The 15,167-nt window shown below is 42.5% G+C and overlaps 1 protein-coding gene across 1 annotated transcript in view; it reads right to left on the reverse strand.

Moving 5' to 3' along the window:
- Window positions 1-15,167, reverse strand: part of ntn2 (netrin 2) — a gene marked incomplete at both ends in the record, with an annotated part of 61,490 nt that overhangs the window by 16,601 nt on the left and 29,722 nt on the right. The window contains one exon of the mRNA XM_084141731.1: window positions 3,200-3,388. Within this exon, the coding sequence (XP_083997857.1) occupies window positions 3,200-3,388 (189 nt within the window). The remainder of the gene's footprint in view (window positions 1-3,199; window positions 3,389-15,167) is intronic.

A 15,167-nucleotide genomic window follows, 5' to 3' on the forward strand; every position in this document is an offset into this window, starting at 1 on the left:
ATTTCTGGCATTCCTGGGATTGGCACCCCTTTAGACGTGTTAATGAAACACAGCTGATGAGTCCACTAAAAACTCACTGTTTTGGAGCCCGGAGCCATAGATAGTAGAGCAACATAAAGGCCTCCGATTTCATATCACAACGCTTCTCTACGCACAATAGCAAAGCTCTACAATCCAAATGGAGGGACTATAATTATATAGTAATAGAGCAAATCATGTATAAACTGTTTTGCTGTACTAAATGGGGGGACAAAAGTGTAAACTTCTCATAATTTGATCTGTCTGGTAAAGTCTGTTCCAGTCTGGATGATACCTGCATGCATAGACTTGTGGAACAGCAACAGTCAGTCATTTCTGAACCAATCCATTGTCTCACTGATTGTTTAATAACAAAGGCAACTGGTACCAAACGTAGTGTTACTAAATCAGAACCAAATGAAGGAGATGTCAGAATATGATGGTCTTATATGGGTACAACCAAAACACATTTAGCTACATGTTTATGAGTTATACGTAACACCTAATTTAAAGTCAAATAGGTTGTTATAATGCACATTTATTTGTGTTCTATCCATGTAACCTCTTTAAAACAGGATTAGAGTACTCTGTAAGTTTACTGTTACGTATTGTGGGTACACAGTCTTTGCTCAAAAAACAACAGACGAGTGCCAGGATGGTGTTTTGGGAGGGGCACCCCCTCGCCTCCCCCAGCCACTCTCCTCCGTCCCCAACTGTCTTGGGCCAGTTAGAAAGCCGTAAAAATGTCCTTAGATGTTGATGACTTTTCAAGTCTGTGTGACTGAAGGTGTGACACACAGGCACCGCCTTGGGACGTTTGCTCACTCTTAATGGATCAATAGCGTTCAGTGTGTGTGTGAGTGTGCGTGTGTGTTTGAGAAAACAGTGCGAGTGTGTGTGGGTAAGTAAGTCGACCGTCCTTTTAAAGGGGTCCAAGTATTTCACTTTTTCTAATTGCTCTGTAGACATCTGCTCGATACTGGCATTTGATTCTATAAAAAAATATTTACATATGCTCCACTTCAGAAGCTACTTGGAGGACAAGTCTTAATACATTCAGTATAAAGTCTATTTGTGGCATTTTGTTGGAAAGGGTTGTTGACGTAGTCAACGGTCTGAATTTGAATTCCTTTCTTTGACATTCATTCTAGTCAACATAGATGCCAAAACTACAACATATTAGGAGGCACAAAAAGCGCTGACATTGAAGACCTCATAGTTAAGACTGGTTACAGCCGCACTGGTGATGGCCTGCATGTTTCTTTAATTAGCTGGCTGTTTTTATGCACGTAGCAGCGTAAAGCTGTGGATTGAGAGTGGCAGCGGCCGCTGTCCCGGCGTGTGGGAGCTTGGGAACCCCACGGAGAGGCACTGGGGATGGGGGGGTGGAGGGGGGTTGGGACCTGTGTGTGTGTGTGTGTTACCTAAGCACCAGGGTGTAACTGGGAGCAGATGGGAGAGACGCTGCCACTTGACCCTCCATCAGAGTCTGGCCTGTCCATTAAACTGGCAATCCTTAAAGAGTGTGCGTTGGACACGCACTCACGCGGACTCACGCGCACACATTAGCACACACACACTGCAGGTCCGACATGGACACTCGTCCACAAAGGAGGTCTGATTGGAAGCAGGCAGAAATTCCGCTCCCCAACCCCCCAGACCCACCCGCCCATTCTTCACTTCCTTTAAAAAAAACACCTGTATTTTATTGCCGTTACTCGACTTCAGACATGACACCGACCATATTTGAACCCCTGACCATTATCCTTGCCGTGTCACAAGTGGACAAAGATATAAAACACTGCGGCAGAAAAAAAGGTGGAACGAATCAGAGGATCAGAGAGAAGTAGAGAATAGATGAGAAGAGAGCTTGCTCCTCGGATTGCGAGAGGGAGAGAGAGTGAGAGAGGAGGGGAGAAAGGGAAAGAGACAGGTCCTAAAAGGGGCTGGGATTGCTCTGATCAATCATGGTACCAGCCGCCCAGGTTGAGGGCCGTTTCCACGGGAACTTTCATTTCCGTCACATCTGGCCCTCCGAGGGGAGGGCAATAAAGTTTTTACCGTTGAGCGGGTCTGACCCGCCGCGCACTGCTCCGCTTTGATAAAAAACGATCGCACAGCCTCCAGGGCCCGAGCACTGCAGCACTCCCAGGCATGGGTTGTGTGTGTGTGATGTGTCTTGCATTGGCAACATGGACATACATTTCATTACAGATGAGTCATAGCTATCTATAATTATACTGTATGTTACTTGTCATTTGTAAAGGGCAAAAAACAATTGCTAAAGTCAATTACTGTGTCACAATGCAGGTTGTGCTGTGGTCAATCGCTCTGTGAGTGGACAAATGGCATGGGTATACACCCCCCCCCAGTAATCACTGTTGTGGCACTGTTGTACTGTACAGTATAATGAAAATTGATTTAATATTGATATAATATGGACAATAGTAACGTGCCGTCACACCATTGGCAACTCCTTTTCATTTACAGTTGCTTGGGTCGGCCCCTCAGGCTTGGGTCGGCCACGGAGTGGAAAACTGACCAGGAGTCAAGGAGGGGAGATTCTCACCATGAAATCGCCAACAAAAGCACTTCACGGCTAGGAGTGTTAGTAGATCTCACCATCCACGTTGTTTTGAGTTCTCTGTAAGTGATCCTTTAACTTCTCACTCTAATCTACAGAATCAAGAAAAAATGCTGTCTCCCTCTGCTATTGATTTGCATATTTCCCCAAGCAACAAGGGCAGGAAACTGGTGTTGTTCTTGAAATGATAAAAAGCTCTCGGCGTACAAATTAGCCAGAAGAATATTCACTGCAAATTCTAAACATTCCAAAATTCAAACACCACTTTGTCCACGAGAAATAACTCTATTTGCTGCTAATTTAATGTGGGTTTTCAGGAGAACAGCTTCTGTGACAGATTCAAATTATTTACGTAAGGAGGCTTGGTATTAGTTTGTTTTTACCCTAGGAGGGTGGAAAGAGCCAACGAGTTGGAAGCCTACTTTTTAGAATAGTTGTACTATTCCAGTTATAACACTGTTACATCAGATGATGTAAATATATAGCCATTTTGAATAAAACATTTGAATTAATCTCCTGAATCGACTGAATTGAAAAGGACCATTTACACTATAAACACTGTTCTGAGAGATAGAGTATAAAACCTATTCTCCATACCTTTGCATGCGCGGCGGTGTATGATGGGCCTGGCCATATCCCGGTAGAAGCCTTCCTTGCAGTAGTGGCAGTGGCGTCCAGCTGTGTTGTGGCGACAGTTCATGCACACGCCTCCGCTCTTTCTCCCCGACAGCTTGTACAGCTCCATGTTGAAGCGGCAGCGGCGGGCGTGCAGGTTGCAGTTACACGCTACGAGAGGCAGGAAAGAGGGGAAATGAGACAGGCAAAAAGAAAGAAAGGTTATATGTCTTGTATGTTCAGTGAGAATAGGTATACTTCTTCATGTATCAAAACATGTCCAAGGTAGTTAAAACCAGTAATAGTTGAAAAGCATTTGGTAAATTGGCATCGCCACAGGTTGAAATCAAAGTACAACATTCAACATTATGGTTATAGTCTGGGTATATGCCATACATCACAATATTTTTTTCAAAACACTCATTCAGACATATGATTGTAGCTTGATCCGTACATGAAGCATTTGCTGTAGGACTAATTTTTTTACGATTTGCTTCACCAGTATACAGCATAGAATGTAGCTCAGTGTCATACAGTTATGATTCATTCAGAGTAGGAGGGGGATTGTGCATTGTGTTACAGAAGTCATCAATTGAGAGGGACATAATTAATGACTGGCACCTTTAATATCATGAATCACTGAACTATTATAAGTCCTCTCCATTCAGATAGAGGAGTAGGAAGGGCCCATGTACTGTAAAGTCTCAATGCCAGCCATGTTCTTATAGCACCACAAGCATTGATGACTGTGAAATCTGTCAGTATGTCAATCAATCACAACATACAGTGGGGAGAACAAGTATTTGATACACTGCCGATTTTGCAGGTTTTCATAATTACAAAGCATGTAGAGGTCTGTAATTTTTATCATAGGTACACTTCAACTGTGAGAGACGGAATCTAAAACAAAAATCCATAAAATCACATTGTATGATTTTTAAGTAATTAATTTGCATTTTATTGCATGACAAGTATTTGATCACCTACCAACCAGTAAGAATTCCGGCTCTCACAGACCTGTTAGTTTTTCTTTAAGAAGCCCTCCTGTTCTCCACTCAATACCTGTATTAACTGCACCTGTTTGAACTGGTTACCTGTATAAAAGACACCTGTCCACACACTCAATCAAACAGACTCCAACCTCTCCACAATGGCCAAGACCAGAGAGCTGTGTAAGGACATCAGGGATAAAAGTGTAGACCTGCACAAGGCTGGGATGGGCTACAGGACAATAGGCAAGCAGCTTGGTGAGAAGGCAACAACTGTTGGTGCAATTATTAGAAAATGGAAGAAGTTCAAGATGACGGTCAATCACCCTCGGTCTGGGGCTCCATGCAAGATCTCACCTCGTGGGGCATCAATGATCATGAAGAAGGTGAGGGATCAGCCCAGAACTACATGGCAGGACCTGGTCAATGACCTGAAGAGGGCTGGGACCACAGTCTCAAAGAAAACCATTAGTAACACACTACGCTGTCATGGATTAAAATCCTGCAGCGCACGCAAGGTCCCCCTGCTCAAGCCAGCACATGTCCAGGCCCGTCTGAAGTTTGCCAATGACCATCTGGATGATCCAGAGGAGGAATGGGAGAAGGTCATGTGGTCTGATGAGACAAAAATAGAGCTTTTTGGTCTAAACTCCACTCGCCGTGTTTGGAGGAAGAAGAAGGATGAGTACAACCCCAAGAACACCATCCCAACCGTGAAGCATGGAGGTGGAAACATCATTCTTTGGGGATGCTTTTCTGCAAAGGGGACAGGACGACTGCACCGTATTGAGGGGAGGATGGAGGGGGCCATGTATTGCTAGATCTTGGCCAACAACCTCCTTCCCTCAGTAAGAGCATTGAAGATGGGTCGTGGCTGGGTCTTCCAGCATGACAACGACCCGAAACACACAGCCAAGGCAACTAAGGAGTGGCTCCGTAAGAAGCATCTCAAGGTCCTGGAGTGGCCTAGCCAGTCTCCAGACCTGAACCCAATAGAAAATCTTTGGAGGGAGCTGAAAGTCCTTATTGCCCAGCGACAGCCCCGAAACCTGAAGGATCTGGAGAAGGTCTGTATGGAGGAGTGGGCCAAAATCCCTGCTGCAGTGTGTGCAAACCTGGTCAAGACCTACAGGAAACATATGATCTCTGTAATTGCAAACAAAGGTTTCTGTACCAAATATTAAGTTCTGCTTTTCTGATGTATCAAATACTTATGTCATGCAATAAAATGCAAATTAATTACTTAAAAATCATACAATGTGATTTTCTGGATTTTTGTTTTAGATTCCGTCTCTCACAGTTGAAGTGTACCTATGATAAAAATTACAGACCTCTACATGCTTTATAAGTAGGAAAACCTGCAAAAATCGGCAGTGTATAAAATACTAGTTCTCCCCACTGTATATGTTTACATTTATTCACATGTATTCAAATTTACAAATACATTTGTCAAAAAGTGCTTGCAGCAACACAAGCCTAAACATCCCAAGGGCAAGCAGAGGTGACAGTGGCAAGGAAAAACTCTCAATAAGGAAGAAACATTGAGAGCCATTGAGAGACACCCTATTCCCTATATAGTGCACTACTTTTAGGGTGTCATTTCGATCACAGCCAAGGTAAGGTGTGAGTTAGAGACCTGGCCCTGGGGTCCCAATCCTTAACTCCACTCAGGTTCGATAAGAATCAGACATCAGATTCCAATCAGACCACAGTTTCCTTGGCCAAGGGTTCAAAGAACGTTGCCAGAGAGTTTGGTGCCAGTTCAAAGTGATCCACGGAAGCAAACAACAACAAAGAACTTGGATGTAAAAAAGTATCAGCCACAGTTATAGTAGAGGAGAATTCTCCAGGAACCAAAAATAGAAGGTGATATCAACTAAATGTAATCAGATGTGACTGTATTGGGTGCAGGGATTCAAAACAGGGTTCTATATACAGTTGAAGTCGGATGTTTACATACACTTAGGTTGGAGTCATTAAAACTTGTTTTTCAACCACTCCACAAATGTCTTGTTAACAAACTATAGTTTTGGCAAGTCGGTTAGGACATCTACTTTGTGCATGACACAATTAATTTTTCCAACAATTGTTTACAGACAGATTATTTCACTTATAATTCACTGTATCACAATTCCAGTGGGTCAGAAGTTTACATACACTAAGTTGACTGTGCCTTTAAACAGCTTGGAAAATTCCAGAAAATTATGTCATGGTTTTAGAAGCTTCTGATAAACTAATTGACATCATTTGAGTCAATTGGAGGTGTACCTGTGGATGTAATTCGAGGCCTACCTTCAAACTCACTGCCTCTTTGCTTGACATCATGGGAAAATCAAAAGAAATCAGCCAAGACCTCAGAAAAAGATTTGTAGACCTCCACAAGTCTGGTTCATCCTTGGGAGCAATTTCAAAATGCCTGAATGTACCACATTGATCTGTACAAACAATAGTACGCAAGTATAAACACCATGGGACCACGCAGCCATCATACCGCTCAGGAAGGAGACACGTTCTGTCTCCTAGAGATGAACGTACTTTGGTGCGAAAAGTGCAAATCAATCCCAGAACAACAGCAAAGGACCTTGTGAAGATGCTGGAGGAAACAGGTACAAAAGTATCTATATCCACAGTAAAACGAGTCCTATATCGACATAACCTGAATGGCCGCTCAGCAAGGAAGAAGCCACTGCTCCAAAACCGCCATAAAAAAGCCAGACTACGGTTTGCAACTGCACATGGGGACAAAGATCGTACTTTTTGGAGAAATGTCCTCTGGTGTAATGAAACAAAAATAGAACTGTTTGGCCATAATGACCATCGTTATGTTTGGAGGAAAAAGGGGGTGGATTGCAAGTCGAAGAACACCATCCCATCCGTGAAGGACGGGGGTGGCAGTATCATGCTGTGGGGGTGCTTTGCTGCAGGAGAGACTGGTGCACTTCACAAAATAGATGGCATCATGAGGAAGGAAAAGTATGTGGATATATTTAAGCAACATCTCAAGACATCAGTCAGGAAGTTAAAGCTTGGTCGCAAATGGGTCTTCCAAATGGACAATGACCCTAAGCATACTTCCAAAGTTGTGGCAAAATGGCTTAAGGACAACAAATTCAAGGTATTGGAGTGGCCATCACAAAGTCCTTACCTCAATCCTATAGAAAATGTGTGGGCAGAAATGAAAAAGCGTGTGTGAGCAAGGAGGCCTACAAACCTTACTCAGTTACACCAGCTCTGTCAGAAAGAATGGGCCAAAATTCACCCAACTTATTGTGGGAAGCTTGTGGAAGGCTACCCGAAACGTTTGACCCAAGTTAAACAATTTAAAGGCAATGCTACCAAACACTATTTGAGTGTATGTAAACTTCTGACTCACTGGGAATGTGATGAAAGAAATAAAAGCTTAAATAAATAATTATCTCTACTATTATTCTGACATTTCACATTCTTAAAATAAAGTGGTGATCCTAACTGAATTGTGAAAAACTGAGTTTACATGTATTTGGCTAAGGTGTATGTAAACTTTAGTAAGGCATAGACCACCACAACAGTCTGAGCTAGAGTGACCACATTTAAAATAACCAAATGCGGGACAAGAGGATGATTTTGCGGGACAGCATCGCCTACTTAAAAATATTTGTTTTTTGGGGGGCAGCACTGACAAATGTAGCCTATTGAATCTCACTATACAGTGCATTCGGAAAGTATTCAGACCCCTTGAAAACTACATAGAATAATTTTCCAGTTAATATCCTTTTTTTTTTTTACACTTTTTTGGAGAGTTTGAAATTGGGATCCTTTGCTTGGACAAGGGCATTTCCAGGCATAGAGTCGGCATGGAAATGAATAATATTGAAAGTATTTAGAAAATTCCAAAAACAAATATTTTCCCTTATAAAATTCCCCTGAATATACACTACCAGTCAAAAGTTTGGACAATCCTACTCATTCAAGGGTTTTTCTTTATTTTTACTATTTTTTACATTGTAGAATAATAGTGAAGACATCAAAACTATGAAATAACACATATGGAATCAGGTAGTAATTAAAAAAGTGTTAAACAAATCAAAATATATTTTATATTTGAGATTCTTCAAATAGCCACCCTTTGCCTTGATGACAGCTTTGCACACTCTTGGCATTCTCTCAACCAGCTACATGAGATAGTCACCTGGAATTCATTTCAATTAACAGGTGTGCCTTCTTAAAAGTGAATTTGTGGAATTTATTTCCTTCTTAATGCGTTTGAGCCAATCAGTTGTGTTGTGACAAGGTAGGCGGGGTATACAGAAGATGGTCTTTTACCAAATAGGACTAAGTCCATATTATGGCAAGAACAGCTCAAATAAGCAAAGAGAAACGACAGTCCATCATTAGTTTAAGACATGAAGGTCAGTCAATACGGAACATTTCAAGAACTTTGAAAGTTTCTTCAAGTGCAGTCGCAAAAACCATCAAGCACTATGATGAAACTGGCACTCATGAGGACCACTACAGGAATGGAAGACCCAGAGTTACCTCTGCTGCAGAGGATAAGTTCATAAGAGTTACCAGCGTCAGAAATTGCATCCCAAATAAATGCTTCACAGAGTTTAAGTCACAGACACTGAGTGGCGCAGTGGTCTAAGGCACTGCATCGCAGTGCTAACTGTGCCACTAGAGATCCTGGTTCGAATCCAGGCTCTGTCGCAGCCGGCCGCGACCGGGAGGCTCATGGGCGGCGCACAATTGGCCCAGCGTCGTCCAGGGTAGGGGAGGGAATGGCCGGCAGGGATGTAGCTCAGTTGATAGAGCATGGCGTTTGCAACGCCAGGGTTGTGGGTTCGATTCCCACAGGGGGCCAGTATAAAAAAAATATATACATGTATTCACTAACTGTAAGTCGCTCTGGATAAGAGCGTCTGCTAAATGACTAAAATGTAAAATGTAAATGTAAATCTCGACATCAACTGTTCAGAGGGGACTGTGTGAATCAGGCCTTCATGGTCCAATTGCTGCAAAGAAACCACTACTAAAGGACACCAATAAGAAGAAGAGACTTGTGGGTGACTTGTAGGTGAACGGATTATCTCCGTATGTGTATTTCCCACTGTAACACATGGAGGAGGAGGTGTTATGGTGTGGGGGTGCTTTGCTGGCGACAATGTCGGTGATTTATTTAGATTTCAAGGCACACTTAACCAGCATGGCTACCACAGTATTCTGCAGCGATACGCCATCCCATCTGGTTTGGGCTTAGTGGGACTATCATTTGTTTTTCAACAGGACAATGACCCAACACATTTCCAGGCTAAGTAAGGGCTTACCAAGAAGGAGAGTGATGGAGTGCTGCATCAGATGACCTGGCCTCCACAATCCCCCGACCTCATCCCAATTGAGATGGTTTGGGATGATTCGGACGACAGAGTGAAGGAAAAGCAGCCAACAAGTGCTAAGCATATGTGGGAACTCCTTCAAGACTGTTGGAAAAGCATTCCAGGTGAAGCTGGTTGAGAGAATGCCAAGAGTGTGAAAAGCTGTCATCAAGGCAAAGGGTGGCTATTTGAAAAATCTCCCCTATTATTATTTTAATTAAAATTTTGTTTAACACTTCTTTGGTTACTACATGATTCCATATGTGTTATTTCATAGTTTTGATGTCTTCACTATTATTCTACAATGTAGAAAATAGTAAAAATAAAGGAAAACCCTTGAATGAGTAGGTGTGTCCAAACTTATGACTGGTACTGTATACAGTGGGGAAAAAAGGATTTAGTCAGCCACCAAATGTGCAAGTTCTCCCACTTAAAAAGATGAGAGAGGCCTGTAATTTTCATCATAGGTACACGTCAACTATGACAGACAAATTGAGAAAAAAAATCCAGAAAATCACATTGTAGGATTTTTTATGAATTTATTTGCAAATTATGGTGGAAAATAAGTATTTGATCACCTACAAACAAGCAAGATTTCTGGCTCTCACAGACCTGTAACTTCTTCTTTAAGAGGCTCCTCTGTCCTCCACTCGTTACCTGTATTAATGGCACCTGTTTGAACTTGTTATCAGTATAAAAGACACCTGTCCACAACTTCAAACAGTCACACTCCAAACTCCACTATGGCCAAGACCAAAGAGCTGTCAAAGGACACCAGAAACAAAATTGTAGACCTGCACCAGGCTGGGAAGACTGCATCTGCAATAGGTAAGCAGCTTGGTTTGAAGAAATCAACTGTTGGAGCAATTATTAGGAAATGGAAGACATACAAGACCACTGATAATCTCCCTCGATCTGGGGCTCCACGCAAGATCTCACCCCGTGGGGTCAAAATGATCACAAGAACGGTGAGCAAAAATCCCAGAACCACACGGAGGGACCTAGTGAATGACCTGCAGAGAGCTGGGACCGAAGTAACAAAGCCTACCATCAGTAACACACTACGCCGCCAGGGACTCAAATCCTGCAGTGCCAGACGTGTTCCCCTGCTTAAGCCAGTACATGTCCAGGCCCGTCTGAAGTTTGCTAGAGTGCATTTGGATTATCCAGAAGAGGATTGGGAGAATGTCATATGGTCAGATGAAACCAAAATAGAACTTTTTGGTAAAAACTCAACTCGTCGCGTTTGGAGGACAAAGAATGCTGAGTTGCATCCAAAGAACACCATACCTACTGTGAAGCATGGGGGTGGAAACATCATGCTTTGGGGCTGTTTTTCTGCAAAGGGACCAGGACGACTGATCCGTGTAAAGGAAAGAATGAATTGGGCCATGTATCGTGAGATTTTGAGTGAAAACCTCCTTCCATCAGCAAGGGCATTGAAGATGAAACGTGGCTGGGTCTTTCAGCATGACAATGATCCCAAACACACCGCCCGGGCAACGAAGGAGTGGCTTCGTAAGAAGCATTTCAAGGTCCTGGAGTGGCCTAGCCAGTCTCCAGATCTCAACCCCATAGAAAATATTTGGAGGGAGTTGAAAGTCTGTGTTGCCCAGCGACAGCCCCAAAACATCACTGCTCTAGAGGAGATCTGCATGGAGGAATGGGCCAAAATACCAGCAACAGTGTGTGAAAACCTTGTGAAGACTTACAGAAAACGTTTGACCTGTGTCATTGCCAACAAAGTGTATATAACAAAGTATTGAGAAACTTTTATTGACCAAATACTTATTTTCCACCATAATTTGCAAATAAATTCATAAAAAATCCTACAATGTGATTTTCTGGAGAAAAAAAATCTCATTTTGTCTGTCATAGTTGACGTGTACCTATGATGAAAATTACAGGCCTCTCTCATCTTTTTAAGTGGGAGAACTTGCACAATTGGTGGCTGACTAAATACTTTTTTCCCCCACTGTATCTTGTCTTAAGCACAAAGTGACTCCAAGAGACAGGCTGGAATGTCTGACTCAAATACGGGACAAATGAACTATTTTTCTAAATTAGTGTTAGAATTTGTTGATCAAATGCGGGACATGTTTACTTGATTGCAGGATGCGGGACAAAGGGCCAAAACGCGGGACTGTCCCGCACAATCCGGGACATTTGGTCACTCTAGTCTGCGCTGAATGAAAGCATGGAGCCATGAAATGTTGCCAATCACAGTCTGTGTGTGTGTGAGAGAGAGAGACTGACTGTGACAGACTTTGTTACAGCCAAGGTCAGTGTTAGAACCACATCCAGTACAAAAATTGCCACCATGTCAAGAATGGATTTTCAAGTATGGCTTTTCATTTGATAACAAAATTACCTTTGATGAGACCATGAGATACTTGAACGAAATATCTCAAGGCCATATCAATAATAATGGGAATTTTGAACCAGCCGACAGTGGAATTCTGTTTCTCAAATGCTACTTCATTCAACAAAATGAGACCTGGCACAGGGAGATGGGAACGAAGCCCTTTCTCCACCCAGTTTTCCAGGGTCGCAGGCCCCAGGAAAAGATCACATTCCCAGACTCCTTCCCTCAATTCCATCTGCCAGTTATTATGCAGCCAATTTCTATGGCATTCTACATTTAATGAAATACTAGTTGGGTTTGAATCCCCCTTGGACATGTCCTGTTTCTGAAGCTACGCTGCTGCCGGCTCTTTGGTGGTGTGTTCTGGGAGGCTGGTGGCACAGGGTCTGGGTTTGACCCTTGACCTCAAGCTATTTTAACTGAAGGGTTTGGAACATAGACATGGCATCATTGGTCTGGACACATGGATGGATGTTATTGAGGTACTGTATGAAGAACTGGGATGGGTGAAAACGACAGTAGACAATCAAAACACTTTTCGTAAGTAAAAATAAATTATAGCAGTATTGGAAAAATACAGGTAGTCAGACTATTTTAAGATTGTCAATTTAATCTGCATTATTGTGAGTGCATAAAGTGTGTTAATCCATGTGTGTGCATGCGTACGTGCATGCAAGAGTATTAATGTGCGTGTGTCAGTGAGTACGTTTACATGCACACTAATAATTTGATATTAAACTGATTATGGCAGTAAGCCGAGTATGGCAATAGTCATGTTAAAAACGTACTCTGCTTATCTTAAATCGGCATAAGGTCAAAATCAATGTAAGCATACACCAATTAAAGCGCCTGGTTTTCTGAGCAATCTTTAAACAGTTTAAATTGGCTTTCCAGCTGTGTATTTTATCTGCGCCTGCACCAGTAGCGCAAGCCTCAGCTCTTTTGCGCGACTTATGTGAGTTCAGAAAAACTGAAAGTATGCATCTTAGATATAGTTTAAATACAAACTTGATGTCCGAACTCAGAATCAAATAGGCTTCACATAAATAACATGGTCGCTGTGGTAGAACGTTTATTTTGATTGGTGATTTTCTGCATTTATTTAAGACCAGTCAGGGAGCCTGTGTCCATGTCCAGATGTGTCCATGTAAACAGGATTATTATGGAAATTGTTCTTCTTGCAAAGCTTGTAAACATTTGAAACAAACTACTATATTCATCTCAATTCCCGCAATAATTGTATTATTGTGTGCCCGTAACCGCACTCAGTGTGTAAAAACAGCCCGTCCACAATTTCTCCTTACGAGGAATGTGACAAACACACACACAGCTGTGAGCACTTCTGTCCATTAACACCTTTTAGCAGGACATGAAAGCAGAGGATCCCTGGCACTCTCAATCTTCTCCAGCCTAAATCCTATACTGCCTTACATGGAGGAATTCAATGTTCAATTCAATATTAGGCGTTTTCTACACAAAACTGACAAATAATTTGGATCAACAGGTTTCCTAAACTGCCATTGTGAATAGGAATACACTGGACAATAAAAACAAGTCCAAAGTTCTAGAACTGGTATCCAATATAAGAGGAAAGATCAGATGCTGGATTAGACCTGTAGAGAAAGGGAGAGTGTGCTTGTGTGTTGTGAATCAGTTGCTTGCACTACCGGCTGGACGTGATACTTTAAAAAAGACATTCCCATTATTCCTCCCTCTCTTTAAAAAGAGCTTGGGAAGAGGGGAAGGAAGAGAAATTAGAAAGAAGAGAGGCGAGAAAGAGAAATCTAGAGAGAGATGGGTGGCTGTTAACTTCACCTCAGTGCCTGCTCCAGGATTTGCTGCGGCACTTGGAATGTTTATGGGTTTGTTTTGAAGTCCTCTGCGCACAACTACTAGCACACACACAAAACATGCACACACACATGCACACGCACACACACCAGACAAACTCACCCTAATTAGGCTCAGCAGGGATAACTGAACACCGGAGGGCGCCATTTTTCAATTCATGAACACATCAAAGCTCCACCGGAGGTCGGGCCCCAGATAGCATATGAACACGTCATAAGCCATGAATCATTTTTTTTTTATACAGGAAATTTGCTTTAAAACTGTGACATTTTCTCTCAGCCTCATGACAAAATGTGTAGAATACCAGGAAATTAGCTCAGGGAAATGTTATTTTATAGTAGACTTTTTTTTTTTTTTTTTGCTTAAAAATGTACAGCAGCAGTCTGGACACAACTACTCATTCAAGGGGTTTTCTTTATTTTTATTATTTTATACATTGTAGAATAATAGTGAAGACCTCAAAACTATGAAATAACACATATGGAATCATGTAGTAATTAAAACAAATAAAAGGGGAGATTCTTCAAATAGCCACCCTTTACCTTGATGACAGCTTTGCACACTCTTGGCATTCTCTCAACCAGCTTCACCTGGAATGCTTTTCCAACAGTCTTGAAGGAGTTCCCACATACGCTGAGCACTTGTTGGCTGCTTTTCCTTCACTCTGCGGTCCGACTCATCCCAAACCATCTCAATTGGGTTGAGGTCGGGGGATTGTGGAGGCCAGGTCATCTGATGCAGCTCTCCATCACTCTCCTTCTTGGTAAAATAGCCCTTACACAGCCTGGAGGTGTGTTGGCTCATTGTCCTGTTGAAAAACAAATGATAGTCCCACTAAGCCCAAACCAGATGGGATGGCGTATCACTGCAGAATGCCGTGGTAGCCATGCTGGTTAAGTGTGAATTCTAAATAAATCACAGACAGTGTCACCAGCAAAGCACCCCCACACCATAACACCTCCTCCTCCATACTTTACGGTAGGAAATACACATGCGGACATCATTCGTTCACCCACACTGCGTTTCGCAAAGCCACAGCGGTTGGAACCAAATATCTCCAATTTGGACTCCAGACCAAAGGACACATTTCCAATGGCCTAATGTCCATTGCTCGTGTTTCTTGGCCCAAGCAAGTCTCTTCTTATTATTGGTGTCTTTTAGTAGTGGTTTCTTTGCAGCAATTCGACATTGAAGGCCTGATTCACACAGTCTCCTCTGAACAATTGATGTTGAGATGTGTCTGCTACTTGACCTCTGTGAAGCATTTATTTGGGCTGCAATTTCTGAGGCTGGTAACTCTAATGAACTAATCCTCTGCAGCAGAGGTAACTCTGGGTCTTCCATTCTTGTAGCCGTCCTCATGAGAGTCAGTTTCATCATAGTGCTTGATGGTT

The sequence above is a fragment of the Coregonus lavaretus genome, assembly GCF_964263955.1.
Source record: "Coregonus lavaretus genome assembly, chromosome: 25".
Lineage (NCBI taxonomy): Eukaryota > Metazoa > Chordata > Actinopteri > Salmoniformes > Salmonidae > Coregonus > Coregonus lavaretus.